This window comes from Ostrinia furnacalis, unplaced genomic scaffold (genome assembly GCF_004193835.3).
Source record: "Ostrinia furnacalis isolate ACB-3 unplaced genomic scaffold, ASM419383v2 OfSCF1226, whole genome shotgun sequence".
Classification (NCBI taxonomy): domain Eukaryota; kingdom Metazoa; phylum Arthropoda; class Insecta; order Lepidoptera; family Crambidae; genus Ostrinia; species Ostrinia furnacalis.
This window is the reverse complement of record NW_021131465.1, coordinates 46,183-70,580: the sequence shown is the minus strand read 5'-3', so window position 1 is coordinate 70,580 and position 24,398 is coordinate 46,183. Positions and strand designations below refer to the sequence as shown.

Sequence of the window (24,398 nt, the reverse complement as noted above, 5' to 3'; positions counted from 1 at the left end):
AGTCGCGACGGCAATATAATTACGCGCGAGCGATAAGGATGGGTAGCTAATAGGGGTCATTGGACAAAATGCTACTGCTCTCACAGACCGGGCTTTATAATAACTCAATCCACAGTACAAATAGCACATACATAATGATAAAGGTACAGATAAATTATCACATATAACAGGTGAGATTGACAGTGGAAATAGTACCAATAAATTGTTTCATTCGTTCGAATCAAATTCACTAGGAGTAAACAAATCAAATATACGAGGCAAGAAAATGTAACAAATATAAGTTGGAGCAACACCCAGGATTAATGAGAGGAACTTGAACTTATGTAATAAGCATTCTTCGTGGTCATCCGAAGTTTCGAATGTTGCCTGCCATCTCTCTCACGCAAAGCGAGATGCCAGCATGAACGACAGTGATGATAGATTTGAAAGAACATAAATAGCGTTTCTAAGTAGCCCTGCAGTTTTGTTTATTTTTGGCATTATTGCCCAACTTCCGCGTATATACGCTTAGTAAAAAATCTACTTAGCACTTTTCTTATGGCGGACAGCCAAATCACATTTTTTTGTGTCTGCGTCCAATAACGTTAAACAAGGTACAGAGATATATTGCTGTCCCTCTCATCCCCTCCTGGGCCTCACAAAACAAGATGGTCCCCAATCTACCCTCAGTATTACATCGAAAGCGAAGCAGTCACAGCTACGAAAACCTTCGACCAATCAACAACCCCTCACTGTTTTGTATGTACATAACGTTGGGCATCATATGTACAGTATTCGGTTAAATCCTTGCGACTTGACTATTGCCATATACAGATTGAGGCCAAGTGATATGGGAGTTTATAACTTGGTTCTTAGTTTTTACAGTTCATTAAACAAAAATACAACATTTTTCTAAAAATAATTAGGGCCGAAAAATAGTCAAAATAAAGCCCCGTTTTCACTTGAGAACAATGTGAACGCAACAGTTGCTCAAACTGGCGACAACATTGTTGACAATTGCGATATTCAGCATAGTTGCCAAACATTTTGAGCGTCAATTTATTGCCACACAAGTTTCTAAGTGAAAACTACAATAGATATTATATTTTTTGTGACAGAAAAATTGCCAATATTTGATATTACAATGAAACAACACTTCTAAATTTGTCTAGGCCAGCTTAACAATATAAAAATATAACATAAAAACAGTTGGGTTTCCTTATGCACTAAACGACCATGGAATTCAGAACCCTAGCTAGAATACCGTGTCATACAGTTTGTATGGATTACGTTATACTCTCGGAGTTCTGTCAACGGTCGACCAGTATACGACAATAGTCAAGCTACCTCACTTACATTAATCGCAGGCGTGCATTAAGCTATTTACGTTACGTAATTTAATAATTAAAATTGCATTCACATTTCACACGTCTCATGTCTTCATAATAATCAATTCGATCTTCATCTGAATTAGAAACTTCAAATGTCTACCTATCATACAAAAGTTGGAGGTAAACATTAAATTAATTGTAATAATAATAATAAAAACTCATTTACTCTACGTAATCATTCTTTTTAAATAACATAAAAAAATAATCAAACATTTCGATACAACAATCGCTCTGTATTTTAAATTAAATAATGGAATAATTGATTTGATATTTGTGTGACGTTGTTCACTCGATCTAGCTATTAATTGAGTCCGGACGACGCACTACAGTGACGCTCACACACACTGGGTCACGTGGAAGTTACTCGGTTCAACGCGCGCGCTGTTTACTTAAATTAAATGGCATCGATATCCTCACCTGGAAAATAAATTAAATTTATGATAAATAGATATTCTAAGAATAAAGTAGGAATGGGTTTTCTGGAGTATACATATCTTGCACTCATCTCATTTAGCAACGGAACTTGTTGAGAAAGCGTCAACGTCAAGTTCCAATAGTTTATAAGCAAGTGTGCGATCCGCATCGTGTAAGTAGTTGACGAGATATCTATTGTACAACTAGTCGCTATCACGTCGCCAGTTAAATAAAACTAAAAAGTTAAATAAGTCTAAAATAAGGGCCAGCGCAGACTTGGCGAAATTTAGTTTTCATGAAATTCCAAGCGTCTCCAGAAGTAGTCGCGAGCCGGCTTTCGTAGCAACTTAACAGCACTTGCGAGCCGTATGCAATCTTTATCTTTGGGTCATTTGAAATCATTCACGACTGATTTTGAACCATAGGACATGAAAAATTGTTTTTTTTTCTTGGTCTCTTCGTCGCGCCTCGCCAGATATGTACTGGTCTCTACATGTATAGTTTTTGCAACTCACGAAGGCGAGTGAGTGAGCTTTACTTGTGTGTGTACGTGTACACGCACATAACAATAGTGTAATGTCTGTCAAAACTTTTGAAAAATGAACAGTAGTGAACCACTACATACATACATGTTATGTAAAGCTAACTCGCCTTCGTGAATTGCAACAACTATACTAGGTATCTGTGTACGTACCGTGGCGTGCGAGCGGCGGGCTTGGGGCGGGCGGCGGCGGCCGCCTACTCCGCAGCTCATAACTTGTGGTTGCTGGTGAGCCACGTGAGCCCCTCGTAGAGCCCGTCGCCCGACGTGGCGCACGACGGCTGCACGTACCAGTTGCGGTCGCGGATGCGCGTCAGCCCTAACTTCTCTTGGATCTCGTGTGGCTTCATTGCTGGAATGGCAAGGAAATTGATTTATTAAGATTACTAATAATATCTTCGTTACCCTAAATAACTTCATTCATATCACTAATAAAGAAAATGAGGGCATAATTAATAACGTAATAATAATTATTATCAGTCATACTCGTAAACAGTTTCTTCCGCTTCGTGACACATATTGCACATTCTTGATTGGGAGACTTAAAATAATCGTCCCATTTTAGGCTGTTGTGACACAATTAAACATGCTGTATTTTTTTTAAAACGGAACTGTTCCCACCGCTGCAAGGCTGCAACTCCTAGTGTAGCCAAGATTTACAGCTTGACCACCAACAAAATGGAAGGCCAAATTTATCTCGGGGGAAAGTTAACTTCTATCTATCTATCCGGTCATCGACCTCTTGGCCGGTTCGGGTATCGAGCTGACGCTCATAATCCGTGCATATTCTCGCCTGGACACATCCAGACGGTGACGGGTGCCGTTGTTTGCGCAACGGATTTGCTGCTGCTCGACTTTGACACCACTGTCCCGCACTCGGCGCGGTACCAGCCCACCGGATGAGACGACGTTGGTCGAGGCCCAGTGAACAACCAGCGAGCGTTAAGTTAACTTGACATTGCCTCGTAAAGAAATTAATCAAAAGAACTGTCCGTTAAGTCCTGCTTGTCAGTGAATATGATACTGATCACACTATATGTACATTTTAGTTGCAAAAATATCTCATATTACAAGTACGTTACGTACCATCAGGCAAGTCCTGCTTGTTGGCGAAGATGAGTATGATGACGTCGCGTATCTCCCTGTCATTGCAAAATAGCGCCTATTACAATGACGTTACGTACCATCAGGTAAGACCTGAGGTGGAATTGTGTAAAAAAATCGTAATCATTTGACAGTTCATAACGTACGATAAAGTCAGTTAAACAAAGCGTTTGACAGAATAATCGTACGTTATGAACTGTCAAATGATAACGATTGCTTTACACAATTCCACCTCTGCTTATTGGCGAAGATGAGTATGATGACGTTGCGTATCTCCCTGTCATTGCAAAATAGCGCCTATTACAATGACGTTACGTACCATCAGGCAAGTCCTGCTTGTTGGCGAAGATGAGAATGATGGCGTCGCGCATCTCCCTATCATTGATGATCCGGTGGAGCTCCTGGCGCGCCTCGTCGATGCGGTCGCGGTCTGCGCAGTCCACCACGAATATTAGACCCTGGGTGCCTGGAAACGATATAAGATTCTGTTAGTATTGGTAGAAATGACCGGTCAAATTACACAAAGAAAAACAAAACACTGGGTTCGTTTCAACTAAATGTCGTCCACTGCTGGACAAAGATCTCCCCAAGTATTTCCACAACGAACCCATATGCAGGCGCTTCCCGTTATCTTCACCAGATCGTCAGTTCATAGAGTGAGAGGTGTTATTCTACGTTTTCCGGTCCATGGTAGCCACTGGTTAACTTGGTTGTCAACTTTTCTGCCATCAATCAGTTCTACGAACTATATGCCTCGCCAACTGGCACTTAATTAAGTTTGGCAATTCTGTGGCCTGGGTACTTCTATGGGCTCTAGAATTATGATTCGACATTGATAGCATACATACTACACTATTTGAGCCATAGGATAGGACGCCAACTGCTGAGTGAACATAGGCCTTCTCTAATGATTTCCACAATGGCTGATTGATAGCGGCCTGCATCTAGCACCCTCCTGCTACCTTTATGAGGTCGTCGGTCCACATTGTGACTGAGAATTTAACTAAGAAATAAATAAATAATTTCAAAATGTTTTGGAGATTTCTTACCCGTATAGTAATGCCTCCATAGCGGTCGTATTTTGTCCTGCCCCCCAACGTCCCAGACGTTGAATTTGACGTTTTTATACGTGACGGTTTCCACATTGAAGCCGACCGTCGGTATCGTTGTGACTGACTGACCTAATTTTAGTTTATATAAAATAGCTGAGCTCGGTGCTAAGGAAATCATCTGTCAAATCTCATGTATTTATTCTTTAGGCGGTTATCACACTGCGCCGCGCCCCGCGGCGGAGCGCGTGATTTTCATATAAAAAATCACGCGCGCGGACGCGTTGTCAGTGTGAACTGCCGCGCGTTTTCTATACAAACTGAGGTACTTGCATACAATGAAAAAATCTGTCGCCCCGTGCTCCGCGACGGAGCGCGGCGCAGTGTGATAACCGCATTAATGCCACACAATAATTGGTACACCGTTCGTTCGTTTGCCGAATGACGTCCACTGCTGGACAAATGCCTCCCTCAAGGATTTCAAGGGAGGTTCCTGGATGCAGGAATTGGTACTATAAGGAACAAATCCCATTGGGTATTCTCTGCCAGATTCTCATTCATTCTCATCATCATCAGGGTACTACAGGAGCACGAATGTCTCTGATTCACCAGAGGTAAACGATGGATCATCGTTATAAGTCATTTAATTTCCACTGCAACACGACCTACTTATTTACCTAAATGGAGGATTTGGCCTACACTCCCCACGCTGACCAGACGGGTTGGGGAGTCCTGATGTTCACGTATTTGTACCTTATTCGCCTTTTTATTAACGGGAAGTGTGTCAAATCAGTGTGTAAGATAATAAATGATTCAAACCTATTGGTGATATACTGCTGGTTAATATTTAGGTTTCCAAAGCAGACTATCCATTAATAATATGGCTTCCTCTTTACTTTTGGAACGTGTATAATTCGGAATGCGCCATTAGATTTCAGCTTTCCATTTATTTACCACAAAAATGACACAGTTTAGCGTTTAGTTTAGTTTACGGCAAAATAGCACTAATTATAACTAAATAAGAAACCATAGTGTTTGGATTGATGTGCTTTGTATCTTAACGTCAGTTGTAAAAATAGTACTCGATAATTACAAACGAAGAATTAAACTGGAATAAATTATGTTCAATCTATACTAATATTATAAATGCGAAAGTAACTGTCTGTCTGTCTTGCTTTCACGCCTAAACCACTGAACCGATTTTGATGAAATTTGGCATAAAGATAGTTTGAGTCCCGTTAAAGGACGTAGGATAGTGTTTATCCCGGTTTTTGAAACAGGGACGCGCGCGATAATGTTATTCTGTGACAGACATTCCACGCGGGCGAAGCCGCGGGCGGAAAGCTAGTTGTTCATAAATAATAGTATACAGTAAACTGCGTATTTAATTATAGGTACTTACTTCTACACGTGTAACCCAATAGATATAAGTATTTATTATTCATAGAACACTGAGTGACACTTTTCATTTCGCTAAGCAAAATGTATTGTCGAGCCACATAAATCTAAGGTGTGGTATTAGAAAACTCCCAGACAGCATAATGAATAACTTAACATACTATTAACCCATTTAGTATATCTTGAATATGCAGACAGATTTGATGTCTTTTGTCTGTCTGCGTACGAAATTGTTACTAGTAAGTCTAAAATTATGATTTAACTGTGAAAATTCTAAATAACTACAGAAGAGTTTAAAAGGGTCTCGAGTTTAAAGATTATTGACTTATTGTGAAATGTTTGAATTCCAAATCTCACAGATTTCGTAATAATTTTTTACTTTTATTTTTGAAAAGCCTATCAGTTAACTCTACAACGAACTTTCTAGGTGGTAAAGAATTAATAAATTTATGATAGAAGATAAATTGGCCTAATTAATTAAATACCCCATTTCTGCGTGAAACGAAAACAATCTGTAGATTTAATTTTATAGCCTGACCAGGAACATAAAAACCCTGGCACAGAGGCGCTTCAATTGCATTTGATAGTGCAACACTGAGTACAGTCGTACATGTGTTAAATTAATAGGCTAAATTTATGTATCAGGATTCAGGATTACGGGCTAATTTGATATTTTCATAAATTAACGAAAAATATTATTAAAGATAACCTGGTATAAATAAATTAAATGAAACCATCAATCGAGCTAGTAGGATTTATTTTATTATTCATCAATAATCAAATTCAGAACATAAATATTCAACTGCAATGTCTGCTCATGAACGCTTCAAACTCGGTACTTCTTTCCCAATTCCATAAAATTCAAAACTTAGAAAGTGACAAAAAACTTTAAAATAGGTAGTTGAAACAGACTACAGCTAATTTTCATAGTGGACTGTACCATACGATAAACATGTCAGTCAATTTGACAACCTTTGTCGGAAACATTATTCAATGAAAATATTGTCCGAACCCTTAGTATTTCTCTTCGAAAAATACATTAACACATCGTGAACCACTTTTCTTTCACGACTATAAACATATTTTAGCAATTTAATTCACAAAATCAATTGCGCACATTTAAAATAAAGTTTGTTTACACTATGACAGCAATAGACTGACATGCAAGGTGACATGTCAATGAAGTTTTCAGTTACTGTTGCCATTAAAAGAAATTAGTACCATTAGTTTTCCGCAACATGGCGAGGGTTTTTATGTTCCTGGTCAGGCTATAATTACAACACTGCGAGTGGTTCTAATTCAAATCATACCTAATTATAACCAATGTGACAAATTAAAAAAATAAGAGTAACAATAATATCAATCGTGTATTTGAAACCACCTTTTTAACTTTATAAAAGTACTAATATTTATTAATGTTTGTTTACAATAAATCTCATTTATCTTCATTAGTCATGGTGCCCAAATCAAATTAATTGAGTCATTAGCAAGAATACACTAGGCAAAATTTAAAATAATTTACAATAAGCTTGCTAACGACTTTTCAAAGTTAATAAAAAAAGGTTTTATTGACAATATCTTGTAAACAAGCAACGCTTGACTAACCGCTATGATTATTGGTAAAATTGTACAGACGGCACATCAAGTTTTTCACTGTGGCATCTTATGTATTGGAAATAAGGGCTCTTTTCAAATAACAATGCACAGTCAGATGAGCATTAGATGTATGAAAATTCCTCGCAGAATAACTGAAGCGCTCTTTTTGTTAAATTATCGGTTGTCGTAATTTATGCGACTGATTTTCGACTGAGTGAGCAACTAGCTATGAAATTATGCTCTGAATTAATAAATAATAATTTTAACTAGAAAACCATTAGTTACAGTTGGTGTGATAAATATTCCATATTAAAGGATAATATGGCACACGTCAAGAAGTTAATTTATGCAGTTTATTTATAGAAAAAAAAATTGTTTAGGACATTAGTTCTCCTCAATCCGTCTAGCCAGCAAGGATTGTGGTAAATTAGAGGGTCGTCTGAAATTGATACTGAGTAATCTGACGATGATGATGACTATTTAAGAAGTAATTAGAGATGTAGTAATTAATCCTCTGGTGAAAGATAATTTATTAAAATGTAGAAGAAACCTTCTGGTTTCTTATGCTTGTTTTAAAAAGGATACTAGTCTTGCCGGCAGCGTCTAGGCCCAGCATCAATATCCTCATCTCCTTGTTCCCGAAGATTTTCGAGAGTAGTTTGCCCATGGTGATCAGCTCACCTCAACCGCACAACTGAAAATAGAGAATAATTTTATTGCAATTAGGTTGAAATCAGTTTGACACACAATAAAAGGTAAATTTGACACACATACAAGTTTTTGTATTACAATATTTACAATCATTACTGACATCTGAATGATAGAATTTGAATTCGACGCTTCAGGTCACGGACAAGAAGTAAAAGGAAAGGTTGTATTATTATCAAAATCAGTTCAAAGTTTCAACAAATTACAAAGAAGATTTAATATATTTGAGAGAATAAAATAATTCGTCAAATTGGACCACTTCTCAAGTTTTGCGGTTTGAAATTTAGACTAATTTTCTGTTCTGGGTTCGACTAAATATCAATGTTCGAAATAACATTGGTATAGTTTGAAAACTAGGTTAATCCAGCTAGCAAGATTGGCTAATGACTCCAATCTAGCTATCATATCAATCTGTGGATTACTGAACGGACCGATTTAAGATCTCAAATTAGACTCGTCCATTTCATCTGCAATTTCATTCTAGGCTAATGTGTAATCAGCTATACTGGCTATACCGTTAACATTTGTATAAAAGACACTGTATTTTTTGTCGAGAGCCTTTTCAAACGAAATTTCTCGTTCTTTATCTTATTATCAGTCAATATTTACTTCTGAAGATCCACTTACAACACCAATATCGTGATTTGGCAATACAGAAAGTTTTAATTGAACTTTCATCTTCGTCCAAATTGAGATTCTAAAATTAGAACAGCGTGTACTTTATACATTTGGAGGGTATACTTCCTGCTTTCAGTATATCCCATAATAAGAGAATGTGAATTGGACGATTGCAATCTGGTATAGATCGTTTCATCCACGTAGACACGCCCCACCAATTTTTGCTCGAGGGAAGCGCGGGGTGCGTGCATGCATGCTTGGTGTTTCTTTGCGAGATCGAATCAGAAATGAGGAGATCCGTAAACGAACCAAAGTCGCTGACATAGCCCGACGGATTAGCAAGCTGAAGTGGCAATGGGCAGGGCACATAGTACGCAGAACTGACAGCCGATGGGGCAGAAAGGTTCTGGAATGGAGGCCGCGTACCGGAAAACGCAGCGTGAGACGTCCACCTACAGGGTGGACCGACGAAATCGTAAAGGTAGCAGGGAAGCGCTGGACGCAGGCCGCTACCAATTGATCAACATGGAAAGCATTGGGGGAGGCCTATGTTCAGCAGTGGACGTCCTATGGCTGAAATGATGATGATGATGATGATATACCGATAACATTCAAAATTCAAACATTAGCGGAAGAATGGTGGGGTGCATCTTCGTGGATGAAAGGATCTATAAACAGCGTTTGTGGCAATAATCTTCTTTCCTTACATAACAATACTACAACTAAATAAAATAATATTTCGAAAATTTACAAAAATATAAGGTTAGTCCAAATTATTTTCTTAAAACATTTTGCATAAATTTTACTATAACGCAAGATACCCCCTCCAATCAGGCTTGACCTCTAATTTCTTCCATCGATCCTTCCACTTCATCTGAGCACCGATCCTCAGCGTGATCATTAAAATCTTTTGCGTGAACGCCGTTCGAGTGCCGAGATAAATTTAACTTTATGAGAAACTAGCTTCTGCTCGCGACTTTGCCTTCTCAAACAGCAAAAAGTAGACTCGTAAAACTAAAAGTCATTGCTTTTACAAAAAAAGGTATTATAATTAATGAATGAACTGTTCTGATGCAAATTAAAACTAGGAGAAATGAAGGAGTGGAGGAAGACTATCGTGAAGGAGTAACAAACGTACATCCCCACAAAATTTGTATTTATAATATGTATAGATAGATATGGGGAATATGCGTATAGATTGATACCACAGTATGTCAATTTAGTTTTTAAAACTCGTACAAAATAGGTAGGTACGAACAAAATATCCAAACTTTCGATATTCTAGAGGTCTGAAAGAGAAAGAACAGTCTATTTATTTCAAAATCATTGATCTTATGGATGTAGTTGATTTTCGTAGCCTGATCATGCTTAATAAAGGTATAAAGAAGTCACTTCAGACACGACCGAAACACTCACTTCCGCGCCTTATCAAAAACGGCATTGTAAGGATAATAAAGATAAAATTTCATAATAGAGCCGCTAAAAAGGAAATCTCCTATTGTGAGATTTGAAAGACATCCCACGAGCAACACCTACTATGTCAGCCGATGCCCTAGATACGCTGCGGCTAAATATAGACAGACTAAGAGCCCTTTTCTAAGATTCTTGTGAAAGCTATCACAAATCGTATTACTGATGCGAGTTGATAGAAAACGACAGTAATGGATCTAAGCATATTAGATGGAATAAAAATGAAATTGCTAATAATAGATATCAGAAAAATACGTGGAGTTTTCTCGACGCGCATTAGTTGACAAAGGTTTCTACGCCATTAGTAACTTGATATTCCTAGTACCTATTTGTAGGATTTAGTATCAATACTGGTCCTATTATTATAGAGCAGTTTCGATTCACGCGACAGAAATTGCTCACAATTGGTCGCAATAGGTTAGCACGAATCTGACACTACATAGTGTAGATAACCTGGTTAGGAAAGGTCGCCTGGAGAATCAAACTACACCTATAAACTGACGAGTGCTCGCTAAAAAGAGCAATGAACTCCGCAAATGTCACTTAAGGGAAATACACATTTATTACAGTCGTCCTCTTGAATGTCTGTTATCTGTTACTAAGTCATAAAGTTTTTATGCAGGGTTCCTAACGAACCGTTTGAAAAATGCAAGTAAACAGTTAGCTATAAAGAAATGTTACGTCGACGAATGGCTGAATTATTACTTTTTATTAGCATGAAAGAAATGCCACATTTTCTAGAAACAAGTTCATTACAAAAAGACGTAGGTGACATTCCGCGACCTGTTACGTGGATCAACAAAAATCGATAGAGCGGTTGTTTTTGTATAAAACATCACCTACAACAAACAATACATTATAGACACAACGATGAGAAAGTAAAGTACACAAAGCACACAAAGGATTATCCTCGAAGTTATTTTTGGTTGCTTTGGTAATGATTCGCAACATTTAATAGTCTCTTAATATGAGCCTGGTTAATGATGAGTAATAAACAATTGGCGACATTAATAGGCACAAGTATTGGTACCATAAACAAAATAAAGCTTTAACGGCGTGCCTCGGAACCATAAAGGTGAAACGAGGGTATGTCAGCGGTTTAAACACGGAACCTAAATTGGGTCGACGTATCCTAACGTCAATGTATTTCAAGAACACGCCACGCTTAAACGACGTGGAAGACTGATAAGCGGTTACGTATTTAAAAAGAGATGAAGACCAGAAGATGGTTGTCGTTGTCATGAATGAAGTTGATAAGAAGACAATAAACCAATCGCAAGTTCATAATACCGAAATAACAAATAAAAACATGCAAACTCTTACTACGGAAAACTTCAATGAAGTTATAACTCAAGATCATTATGATTGAAGCACAGACGTGTTGAAATTAAGTAGCCGACATACAATTTTGGAGCATACCGTTCTGTTGTTCATAAAACAATTTCGCCAGTATTGTGGTAAGCATACGAGTTCGGGGTCAATGGTTATCGCCGGAAACTTGTTCCACGAAAACTAACCGTTACCGTTTCAAGATACGGAAATAAAGAAATTCGGTAATGTTACGCCAAAAACGGTTAATTAGTTTGAATGCACCGTCATTATGTGCAGATTTGATGTAGCAACAGATTCTTTCGCATACTTACATGAAGTAAGAGATGTAATATCTGACGTAATCAACTCGTACGGACAATGTGACGGGATGCAGCCTTTGAGCAATTAGTTTGCAATTGAATTGTTGACTCCAGTTCACGGCCCAGATGTCAGCTGTTAAAGTTATGTTGAGAATTTACAAGCACATAGTAAAGTTTGGGATCGACAACGTAAGACTTCATAGTAATTAATTTGATATGAATAATGTTGCAAATCGGAAAAAATCTGGAGAAATTATTTTTTTACGTAATGAAGATTAAGCTCGTGAGCGCGAACTTAACGACAGATTTAATAATACACATTAAATAGATACTTGTAAATAATAACCACGTACCTACATAAAACCAATATAATTAATTCTCCAGAGTTACGAAACAACACAATCCAACTGTTTTTAATGAGAAATCATGTACGTACATACAATAAATTTGCGAACGACAACAGAAATAATTGGAATGAATTAACTAAAACCGAGAATTTGAGATCCGCGTTGTAAAGAACTGTCACGAAAACAACTTCAGAACTTCGAATTATGTTTTCATTTGACTTTCAAAGTATAGCCCTGGGTCAAATTCAAAGTGTATTTAGTTTTTAAAGTAAACCTCATTAATATCTGAGTTGCGGGGAAGAGTCGCGGAGTTGGCTGTCAACATCAGGGCCGCCCCTTTATTTCCGTCGGGTCATCGCCTAGGGCGTTAACCATTTCCATGCCATTTCCTTTGCGAAGCCAATCGTTATGATGAAGCATCAGATGCGGTTAGATTTTCAAGATCCTAAATGGAATAATAATCAGAGAGCTGGATAAGACTTCGCCTTTTAAATCCATATTTTTTCCATCATTGATTTTAAATCTTTTCAATTAGTTGTTACAGGTTACTAGTGTTTCCTAGAAATAATCCATAAACTTTTAACTATTTCAATGCTTCGCTTAGCATCAGAAATTCCTGTCATTTTTAAAGTCTGGGCGTGATTCTCCTAAATGTAGTTCAGCTCGACATTCAGTTTATTTAGTTTCGATGGTATACAAACAGTCTTAGATATTAGTCGACATAATTTTTATGAACGTACATTTCGGGAGCATTTATTATTCCAACAACATATTTATCGTCCGTTTATCTGTTTCAGAGTCAGCCTAACAGCGATTTAAACAAAACGCACGGTTTTATTTACTCTGTAAACTAAATGGAGCGTATCCCCTCGCAATAACATTAGCAGGATAGCAGATTATCGGAACCCCTGCAGCGTAAAATAGAAAGGCACAGAAATGCCGCCGGGGTAATGTACAACCAGGGTAATGTTAATTATATCAATACAATTATAATCTCACATTTAACCAGAGGGTGAATCAAAGTTACACTGATACCTACTCGTATAACAATGGTTAAATCTGAGACGTTTGAACAATGCTCCGTTTTGCAAAATTGCTGCTCATCTTTTGACCTAAAAGAAAGTTTATTGACTATATCCAATGCGACAGACATACAACTTTCATAATCAACTAGCTGACCCGGCGAACTTTGTTCCGCCTTAATGGCAATAAATAAGCAGACTTTTTTTTATTTCGAACGGGATAAAAAGTATTCTATGTCCTTCTCCTGGCTCTAAACTACCTCCCTGACAATTTTCAGCTAAATCGGTTCAGCCGTTCTTGAGTTATAAGTGGTGTAACTAACACGACTTTCTTTTATATATATAGATATTGATATTGCGGTCAGAAAGATTAAAATAATTAACCTTATAAATAACCATAGGTGACTTTGTTATACTGAAGGTCAGTTCATCCAGGTTGAATTTACACTTTTAATTATGACTAGGTATTTTACAAATATTACAACAAAAACAGAAACAGATAGCTTTTTCTGCTGACATTATTTTCTAATGACAGGAAATTTCTTTGGATTGTATGCATGTAATACAGTACGCTATTGTCAATGTGATTTTGTGGCATCTTATTGACAAGTAAGAAGTGTTATTTTACAACAAGAATGTGTTGGCAATTGTAAACCAATTAGAACTGTCGGTCGAAGAACGAAGGTCTGCGTAGAACCCACACAGGTCAGGTCAGAGAACATACGTTTGGTTAGCAACTGCTCTTAAAAAGATTCCAATAAATCACCTTCCTCGCTGATCCATCAATTCTGAGAAACAACATACGATCACGTGTGATATGAACAAGGTTAAACCAATGAGCAAGCGAAAATGTACCCTACGAAAATCCAATTAGGTATACCTTCGCAACAGAATGTTACCCGATTAATAGTTTTTGCGTGATAACAAGGATACGAACCTACTATTCCTGCTACATTTTGTGATGTAGCGTGGGCTGGCATCGAACCCCGCCCACGGCGTTGGATAGTCGCCAATTACGCCTAGCAGTTACTACTCATTCATCTCGTTTTACGGAATGGATGGCATCGAACTACGGAATGGAAATGGAATTTACAATGCACTTTATGCAAAAAGGCTTGGGGAGTAATTAGTTTTAAATTTTAAAAGATCATCTTTATTTCTCCATCATTAAGGTCGAATATAAATTGCATCTGATTGGTGACGACGACACGGGAATCCAGTTAAGGCAAGGCGTGATCTTTTTTACCATCTCAGAAATGGAACTCTTTCCGCCATCTTAGGCGACCTTCCAACGGTTCAGCTTGAGTCGAGCCAATAAAATCGTCATGACACTGAAAAAGCTAAATTAAATCTTGGGACGAATACATTGTGAGCAACTCGTGCCCGTGAGGAGTAAACAACGTTTTATCTTATGTAAACACACTCGCTACTATTGCTAATAGAGAAATTTAATCTATTTAAGCAAATTCTGTTAGTAATATAAAAGTTGTATGGTAATTTCAAATTATTCCATGAAATCGTCGTCACACCAATTACCTACATAATGCACTGTAACAAGCAATGAAGCATTTCTAACTTCTACAAGCTTATAAATTCGAATTTTCGAATTCGCTTTGAGAATAGACAAGAGCAATTAAAAAGTCGTGTAATAGCTTTATAATAATTGCTCCTCGTAAGACAAAGTTTGTATCATCGTTAGAGAATCGCAGACTTCGAAACTACTGCTGTACTGCATAACATTTCAGTAGACTATACGACATGGTACCGATATTATTGCATTAACTTGCCAAATTATACGATCAATATTAGAATGGTTTCGAAATTGTTGAATCTTGCATTTTTGATTTTTGAGCTTATAAGTTATGAATTTTGCATCGAATAAAAGAAAAGCATAAGAAACACTGTTTCCATTATTACCGCAAAGCGTCTTACGTAAATATAGGTAAAGAACAAATAAAAACACCTTTATTGGCAGCGAAATTAAAAACAATTTTATATTTCTGTAACAAAAATCATCTTCACGTCGAGAAAATTTTAGTTTCAGAGCTCGTTTGCGAGTTCGACAGTAGATAGCTTTAGTAGGTCAGCAAGTAAAAAAAGGCATTAGCAGATCACAGTGGTCGTTTTTGTTCAACGGTACACCTAGTCTGACACGGTTATTTTCAAACAAAAATTAGCTAGTTTTATTGCAGACATCTCAAATTAAACAAATAATTGTAATGCTAATATTACCAACCACAATTGCGGCAATGACAAAATCAGACGATCTGTTGACAGAACATCTCACAATGTCATCAATCATGTTAATGTTTAGATAAATACGATCCAAAAATACTTCTATCAACTACGTAATTCGTCCTGAATCGGCAAACAACCGGACAAAAATAATCTCAAAGCCGTAACAGATGTTCGGTGCGCTTTAAAATTCACCAGTGAAACAGACATAGAGCAAACAAACCAGTCAAAGCTTTGTCTAACTACGATTATGACGACATAACTCTAAGCAATATCACTAGAACAATAGAGCTTGAAACATTTAATTCATACGAAGCTGTCACAATGGGACATATTAAATGATTAGAAGCGCGACATTGCAACATATCACTACTTGTTATTGATGGTCAGAGTTCACGAGAATAAGAACTAGAGCAACATCTTGTTTATCCTTAGATATGAGTGAGAAAAACCTCAATTTGCAGCGGATGAAGGATTACATCTATCAATCAACTGGAAAAGTTCACGAGATATAAAAGTGCTGTACCTATGATTGATCGAAATACTAGGATCATCTTCACTGTTGAGGAAAATTGAAATTCTCAAGAGCTAGTTTGATCGAATTTACTATAATATCTTACTAGTAGTATGTGAAATAATTTCTCCAATTTAGGAGTTGCCCGCCACATTGTCACACTTGTGGGTTATAACGGTAGAAATGTGCTGACATCGTGAGATGTGTAAACCGCAGCTTTGCAATATCTATCCCGATTGCGACGGAAACGAGACATGTGGTAACAATCTATGGCCGGCCATATACAATACGAAGTACAGGATGCTTTGAATTCAGAGCAAGCGCTGGAAGGACGTACATATGGACGAATATCAATAAAGGACAATGACCAAAAGTGGTCCAAATGTCCACCACTAATGAGACCTATATTGGCTTATAGCACACTTATAGTCCATTAAATAGAGATTAACTTTCAGTATGGGACGAAAAAAAAATAAGCTGTCAGTAAAAAGTTATGAGTGTTTGAAAAATTGTAATAGTTTACGCGTTAATCTCGGGAACTACTGGTCCGATTTGAAAAATTCTTTTTGTTATGGATAGCCCATTTATCAGGGATGGTTTTAGGATTAATAACATCACCCTACAACTACTAGGGGCGGAGCAGAAAAGACAAATGTTGTAAAAATGGGAAATATTATTCAAACTTTTTTTACGCGTACAAAGTCGTAGGCACAGCTAGTATAACATTTAATAAAAATCATCTATAACCCCGCGCCACATGCGACATGACATGCGTAGATTAGTCCAAAATATGCAATGGATAGAATGATATCAAGAACATTTTTCGGATGAAAAGGTAAAAAACAGACTTTTCATTCAGTCATAACTTTTTACCCACAGCATATTTTTGATTGCGGTTTGGTTATAATTAATAAGTATTTAGTAGAGTATTTTACTACATAGATCTCGTTAGTGGTGGACATTTGGACCACACTCCATACATTTTTGGTCATTGTCCTTTGACGCGTCGTAAAAAAGTATCAGACGCGTCCACCTTTTTAGAGAAAAATAAAACAGAAGAGGTACCAGTTGAACGTGGAACATTGGTTGAACAGTCGGTTATCTTTTACCTGCACTAGTACAAGCATTTTAGGTTAGAAAAATAACAATCTTGCTGGTCAAACGTAAAAGAGATCAACGCCCATTTCATTGAGCAGCTTTTTCGATAACGGGCGTCAAGCGAGTAAAAAGTCAAGCATCTCTATCGGGTTTCTTCTCATTCATATCTTATCTTTGCAGTATTGTCTTTATGACTACTGTATTTCGATGGCGGCACTTAGTCTGGCCAGAAACCGTGCCGTAAATCTACTTTAGCACTTTCAGCGATAGGTTTCCCAAAGTTTTTGATTTATGTTAGATATTTTTTACAAATTCAGATATGAATTCGCTTCCGAAACAAACAAATAGTGTTGCAGTAGTCCCAAAGTTATACGGTTTAGAACTTTTTACTCGGTCAAGAAGAAAACTGCAGCTTGAAACTTTAACGGCCATTCATTTTAAGCAGACGGTCAGTTTTCTTAGTAAGTTTGCAGGTTAGAAATAAATCACTCACTTTATATCTTGTTTAATGTATTTGTATGTTTAAATGAGCATAGTTAAGGTAAGCCAGTTCCAATAATGCATCGCATACCTGTTCTTGCGTTTACCAGTCTCGTGGTCGTGGAACAGACAGATCCGATAAAGCAAAAAAAACACCATAAAGCATTATCTCTAATACGGTTTTTTTGGAGTAAGAGACATCTTCATTTACGACAGACAGAAATGTTTTACGATGCAAAAGGGGTCATCAAAACTTGCTATGACTGAGATTGGTGTGCGCAAATCTTCAGATATTCACTACGGATTTCATTGGGAATAACTGTACGTTGAGCAGGTACATATTTGAAGCAATTATAATAATTATTTTAAGGATATTATTTAAACAGAAAGATGAATTTGGGCTCTATTTTTTTGTTCCACTAGCACCGTTCCTTACAATCCACAAAATAGTCAACACAGTCCAACAAAAAATGGTCGCAAACTTATTCAAATATTCACCCTCTACACTTCACCCTCGAACGGTAAAGTTCGAAATACTTGCAAATGTTGCAAACACGGAAATTAGCAAAATTAATTCGTAGAAAACATTTTTGATTCTTACGAAATGCAAGTGTACTAAAGGGATAGCATGGGATTGGGAACCCTCCAATTTAGACCCCTCGATAAAATCAGACATGGTTTACGGTACATAAGCACTAATGCTGTCGCCGACCGATTGTCCGTTATGGCTTCGGCGCCCCTTGGGATGACATACCGATTGCCCGAAGGATTTATTACAAGGGAAGACTTTTCAAGGGCACAAAAGCAAGAAAGCTGACTGAACCAACTGCGCACCTTTGAAATATTCACGCAAAATTGAAGATCCTTCTTAGCTTCTTTAATAACTAACAGAACGCGTTTATGAAAGCGCTCCAAGGGAGCATATTAAAGGTCCATACGAAGAAAGTGGATTTAATAAATTTACAGGTTGTAACTTTCTCCACTTAAACACAGCAAGAACATGTTTTACATAGAAAGTTTATATCTACGAGTGTAGATATTTTGATTATGATTGAGTAATAAATCTGTACTAAATAGTCGTAAAAAATTCAATATTAGTTGTGATGATAGGCTTTATCACAGATTTATCAGATGCTTTGTGATAAGTGACTTACATCGATGATTGAGTGATATCACAGTTTACTCATGTACGATACGATGATAAGAAATCATTACGTAAAGAAAAACCAGCTGGTCTGATTACAAACATTAATGATACTTCGCTACATTATCTTAACGGCACTTTAATTTGGTGTCGCCATTTTTAGTTGCCACGCTGCGAAACAGACACCGTGAACATTTGATTTAGTGGAAAGAAAAAATATAGCATTCAAGTAGCTGCAGTGAGACGGAAGCAATGTAACTTCCCCTAACAACCCGCACTGATAGCTAGCACGGAACCGCGTTACGTAACAGCGAACTTAGTAACAGGCTGCAAAGCGGCTAATGCACAATTCTTTTGCATAGAGTTTATTGAATTCACAAGATCACAGTATGATTCTGGCCTTTTCAAGGCAAATAATGAATAGGGACTTACAGGGCAGGTATAATATCCTATACTGCATCTCACATAACATTAGGTGCGATTGCGGTCAAATACCTACCTTTTTCTGCATAAAAAATAACTTTTTATTTGAAGATTCTCCACTAAATCAAAAAGGAAAGACGCAATCAAATATTTACAGAGTCATTGGACAGAGCCTCAATAAGCCGTGGGGATTTAGAGAAATCTAAGAACTAACGTTCAGTCCTACTGAAGAAAATAACGAAAGGAAAGTTATTAAAGTAGTAGAAATTTTCCTACATAAATGACGTCATTGAATGAACTGCGTGCTTACTAAAGAACAGGTTACTTATTAGTATTATTATCTTAGTTATATTTTAAACTACGATTACAAATGATTGAATTATAGGTTACGTACGTTCCAAAGGAACCATTATTATTGAAGATAGAAAGGCATCGACGGAGCTTGGTAGATTTATATGGAAATTTCCCATTCAGCGCCTTCAGAAACACAATGAAGATGTACGGGAGCATATTGCAGTAATTGAATTGAATTTGAATTGAAAAAATTTATTGTCAGACCGGGGTCCATAATAGTGTTAGTAACAATTTTCACTTAGCCTATGTTAGTAAGATACAAATAATGAAATATTAAGATACATGTAATGCAATATCGTGCGATTCGATAAATAAACCTATTTTTTACTAAACGCGAATTGTACATAAGCGTTAACAAACTCCAATATTACAGATTCGTGAATAAGAAACATACATTTATCGTGATAACATATTTATCTAGCAATAAATAAGATCCTAATCTGTTTATTCCCGCTCTAGTAACTTTATAACAACAAAAAACACGATTTTGCACCACAAAGAATGTATCGTAAACCGAGAACAAAAAGGGAAGATGTGTGTGTAGATTCATCCAATTTCGTTCAAGTTCCACACATAATAAAAGGGTGAGAGATATGACTGCAGTTTCATTTGTGATGGTCGTTTAAATTGCTCCAGATGGCGGCTTGGGAAAGACTGTTTACTTTCTACTACATTTATTCGTACAGCTGATGCATTCTGCATTTCTCATTAAGCGTAAGAACAACAAACTAGTTGCAAAGAAAAACAAAATAGCGAATTCTGAAGCTCTATTTGTAGAAATGAACGAAGGACCAAAAAAAATTAACAAGAAAAAGATTATGAGAGAGAGAAAATAGTCTGTAGCAGGGATGATTAGAGGTACTAATCCCTTAATGTTTCTGGTAAGGCCCAGAACAGACGGTGAAACGCAACTGCAACGAAACTGCAACTTTCTGATGATTCTTATGACGTGAATGAAACTGAAAGTTTCAAACTGGTCGCGTCATGTGTGGTCTCTCAACGGACGCTATGGCAGAAACTTAGATGCAACTCCAAAGTAACTAGCAGTTGCAGTTGCGTTTCACCGTCTGTTCTGGGCCTAAGTGCAACAAAAACTACAGCGGGTCAGGCACCCTTTCTCGCCGATAAGTGCCGATAACGTGTAATGGGAAGCCCAGATGTACGCTTGCGTAATCAGATTAAAGGAATTTGTGTCACGATGTTCGTAGATGTTGGCATCATAATGTTCATCGTCGAGCTGTGAATGAAATATTGCAAATACATAACTGTGCTATGTGCTCGAACGTAGACATGCCAACACGCAAACTTGGTCGAACAAAATAAACATGTAAACCGAAATGCAAATGACTGAACTATACTTAGTCGAATGAGAGAAATGATTTTGAATTAAATTAAACACGACTACATAGTTCCGCAAGTAAGAATAGTAACTGAAGTAACGACCACTGTGTAAAAAATAATTTCGGACAATGTTGTAGTTGTTAATGAAGAGGGAACCATTACTAAGTGCCTTTTCAATTTATTCCAGGAAGTGAGTCCTGGGATTCCAGTTTCTGGAATAAACTTCTTTATGTAGAATTTTATTTGTCATGCTTTAATTATTGTGAATCACGTAAAAATATATTTTATCATTTTATTCTCACACACAATTTCCGTTGGATAAATATGTCAAGAGTTAACACTGATTCCGAGGATTTTAAATTTAGCATCACGCTCGGGTTAGCATTTTTACGACTTAATGAAAATTTAACGGTTACGCGAGTTTAATGACTTGGTTAACCGTGCGAGTCATAAATAAAGTGTAATCCTTAGAAAATACGTGGTAAATATGAATCCAATTAGCCAATATTTTTCGAGTATTTTAAATATCTACTGCATCGTGCGGTTCACACAGCTTATGACCGCAGTCTGTGGAGGAACACATCTGTGGTCGCGATCCTCATCAGTGAGGGACCGAGGAAGAAGAAGAAGAAGGAATATCTACTACGTTTTGGTACTGAGTTGGATAAACGAAATCATATAATAGACAAATTAGATTAGATTATTTCAAAATAATAACTTATAAGTAGGTACAGAATAATAAGTAAAAAGAAAATTATAATCACAATATTCGTTTTTAAGACAACGCCACAAAAAGAACCGAAAGATAATGTAGCGATATAAATCATTAATCAAAAATTCATAGAATTTAGATTTAATATGTAATCGACAAGCTAAACAACATTTTACTTTTATTATGAAACCATTCAACTGTTCATAATGAATGATCAAGAATATTGCTCAATCAAATGGAAGATCCCTTTTTTCTGAAGCTTTAAAAGGCAAATATCATAAAATAGTGTGCCACAAGTATTTTTAATAAAAGACGATCGTAATCTATTGACGAGAAGATCTGGAATTAATATCTAGGAATTCTCCAAAAAGGTGTGAGGCAAATATCCAAACAGCTTAAACCATAAGCAAGCAGCCTTCAAAGATATTCCAAATAAACCCTCGGTCTGGGCCAAATTCACGAATCCCAATGCCCTTCACTTGGGCAATCGCGTAATCGATAAAATAAATATTAATTTATGGAAAGCTCTTTCGTTATTCTTAGAAGGCGAGTAAAGCGTTATAAAATGTATTCAGAGAGCCAGGCAATTGTTTTTGTATTTAAGGGAATGATATTAAATTAATGAGAAACGTGAGATTTTTACAAATTTTTGATTTTGGTAAAACAAATCACTAAGTAGGTTAGGTACGTATCACTTTACGTACAAGTAAAATAATGAACTAAGGTCAGGAGCCGATCACATAGCAGCACGCCTATGAATTTATATTTTGATTCTAATGCCAATGTCTAAAAGCACAGTTTCAATTGTCAATTTCATGTCCAATGCTAACCATACAGGTTTACACTGCACGCTTGAAAGGATCGTTTGTTGACACGACTCTCGTCATACGATACCTTGTCACTTCATTAACTTTAGATGACCTGCTCCCATACCACGGCCACCATGCCATGAAGACGTAAAAGGAAATATCACTTATCCAGAACTTCATAGTAACTAAAATGGCAAGGCAGACAATGTCTCAAAAAGTATTGAACACTAGGCAAATTCGGTTAAAAGATGTATTCTCTTTTCCGAGAAAATTCCGACCCTTTTTCTCGACGTAAATCAGATTCTAAACGTCCCCATTCATTGGAAGATGGCCTGATAGATTGTTTTCGAGGCTAATTGCCGAGTAATTGAGACACCGAAATCTATTCATAGGAACATTGATTGAATACAATTGCTAAGGACAAATGCTTTGGGGAACAGGAACATGGAAATCAGGTTGCCTATGTTACAAATGTACCTTAAACAGTAAAGAGATATTTAAAAAGTGGTAAAGTAATTAAAGAAAGAGTAAAAATACACTCCGAATTAAAGATGATTCTGGAAAGCAACTAATTACTTTAAAAGTTACGAATACACATACAAATGAAGCTCCGTTCAGGTGAAACAGAACAGTTACCTGTCGGACTTGAATACAAATGTTTGGACGTCTGCGCGAGGACAAATACCCGATGCTGATATCCGGGAAGGGTTTCCTGGCTGCCTTTGTTGCCTAAAATCGTCCACCATTGTACGCCATTCATCCCTACGACATCNACAACATTAATGGGGCTTTTATAAACGAAAATGTTGATTGAGTTACTGAAGTTAACGTTTGAGAACATCGTTGATGAAAGGGAAATTTAAATTTGAATAAACAGATTGAAAATTGATTCGATATACAATTTGTTTTGCTTGAAGATTTCATCACATCGTTATTAAAGACTGCTAAATCTGGACGAAAAATGTTATAATTTTGTTTAGCTGTTAGACCAAATGAACACATTCATTCCAGTTCAATTCCAAATAGTTAATAGACAATAACTTCGTTCCGCCAGTCACATTGGCATTCAATGACAAACATTAGCGCAACGACCCACTACAATCCAGTTGTAAGCGGGCTTAAGCGTTCCACCAACACGCTGGGACAACTGTCGTTGGTGTTGCCTGAATACTAATTGGTTTATCGGATAGCACCGACACTTTGAATGCATGAACTTGTAAGTATTATTGTTTGAATACAAGAAATCAGGTCCGTGGATTGTTCAATTTGGTTATTGCCTTTGGTGGAACCTTAGTCGATCTTTCGTACGAAACTTAGTAATTTAATTGCAAATTAATTGGAAGACTGATATTGTTAAGTTTAGCTCAACCCACAGGTGGTAGAGGAGAAAATAAAATAACAATTAGACTAACTTTTTAATCGTATTAAGAGCTATGGCTGCTTCTATGTAAAACGCTAAATGCTTATCTAGCAATTTGACGAATTGGGATTTTTTTGTCTCTCTGTAACTCTTATTTTATATTTTGACAACAGATGGATCACCAGGTTGTGTTGTGATCTCAGTTGTTTACACCACACTATAAAAGAAAAAGATTTCTTATGTCCAACCTCAATCCTCTGATGATGGTCAAACCAGTATTCATACCTACTAATCAGCAAGTGAGACTGTGGTTATATTAAAATATTCGTTTTAATAGTATTAGCAGTCAAATTAGATTATGATAGCTACAAACGACTGAAACGTTGTGATGAGGCTTCCACGACAGAATATTTGTACGTACAAGGAAAATATTCCTTGCATACAACGTTTATGGAGAATGTGTAAATTTTAATAATAATAACGACTGATATCGATTGAAATGACTAATGCATACCAATTGTAATGATGTCATTTGCGTGTCAACGTTTGAAATAAATCGAGGGGGAAATATGGATATTTGACAAGGTCATGCAGGGGATTTAGCATCGTATTGCTAATATGTATTACACACAATAATAACAAACTGGATATCATCGATGA

At 36.8% G+C, this 24,398-nt stretch overlaps 1 protein-coding gene across 4 annotated transcripts in view; it reads right to left on the bottom strand.

Moving 5' to 3' along the window:
* Positions 1 to 80: 80 nt before the first annotated feature.
* The window catches only part of Arf51F (ADP-ribosylation factor 6), a 38,002-nt gene continuing 13,684 nt past the window's right edge, over positions 81 to 24,398 (bottom strand). For all 4 annotated transcript variants that reach the window (XM_028303303.1, XM_028303305.1, XM_028303304.1 and 1 more), the window contains exons 3-7: positions 8,058 to 8,166; positions 4,479 to 4,634; positions 3,749 to 3,895; positions 2,479 to 2,677; positions 81 to 1,787 (exon numbers count right to left, since the gene is read on the bottom strand). In XM_028303303.1, coding sequence (XP_028159104.1) covers positions 2,535 to 2,677; positions 3,749 to 3,895; positions 4,479 to 4,634; positions 8,058 to 8,139 — 528 coding nt within the window. In that variant the 5' untranslated portion in view covers positions 8,140 to 8,166 and the 3' untranslated portion in view covers positions 81 to 1,787; positions 2,479 to 2,534. The remainder of the gene's footprint in view (positions 1,788 to 2,478; positions 2,678 to 3,748; positions 3,896 to 4,478; positions 4,635 to 8,057; positions 8,167 to 24,398) is intronic.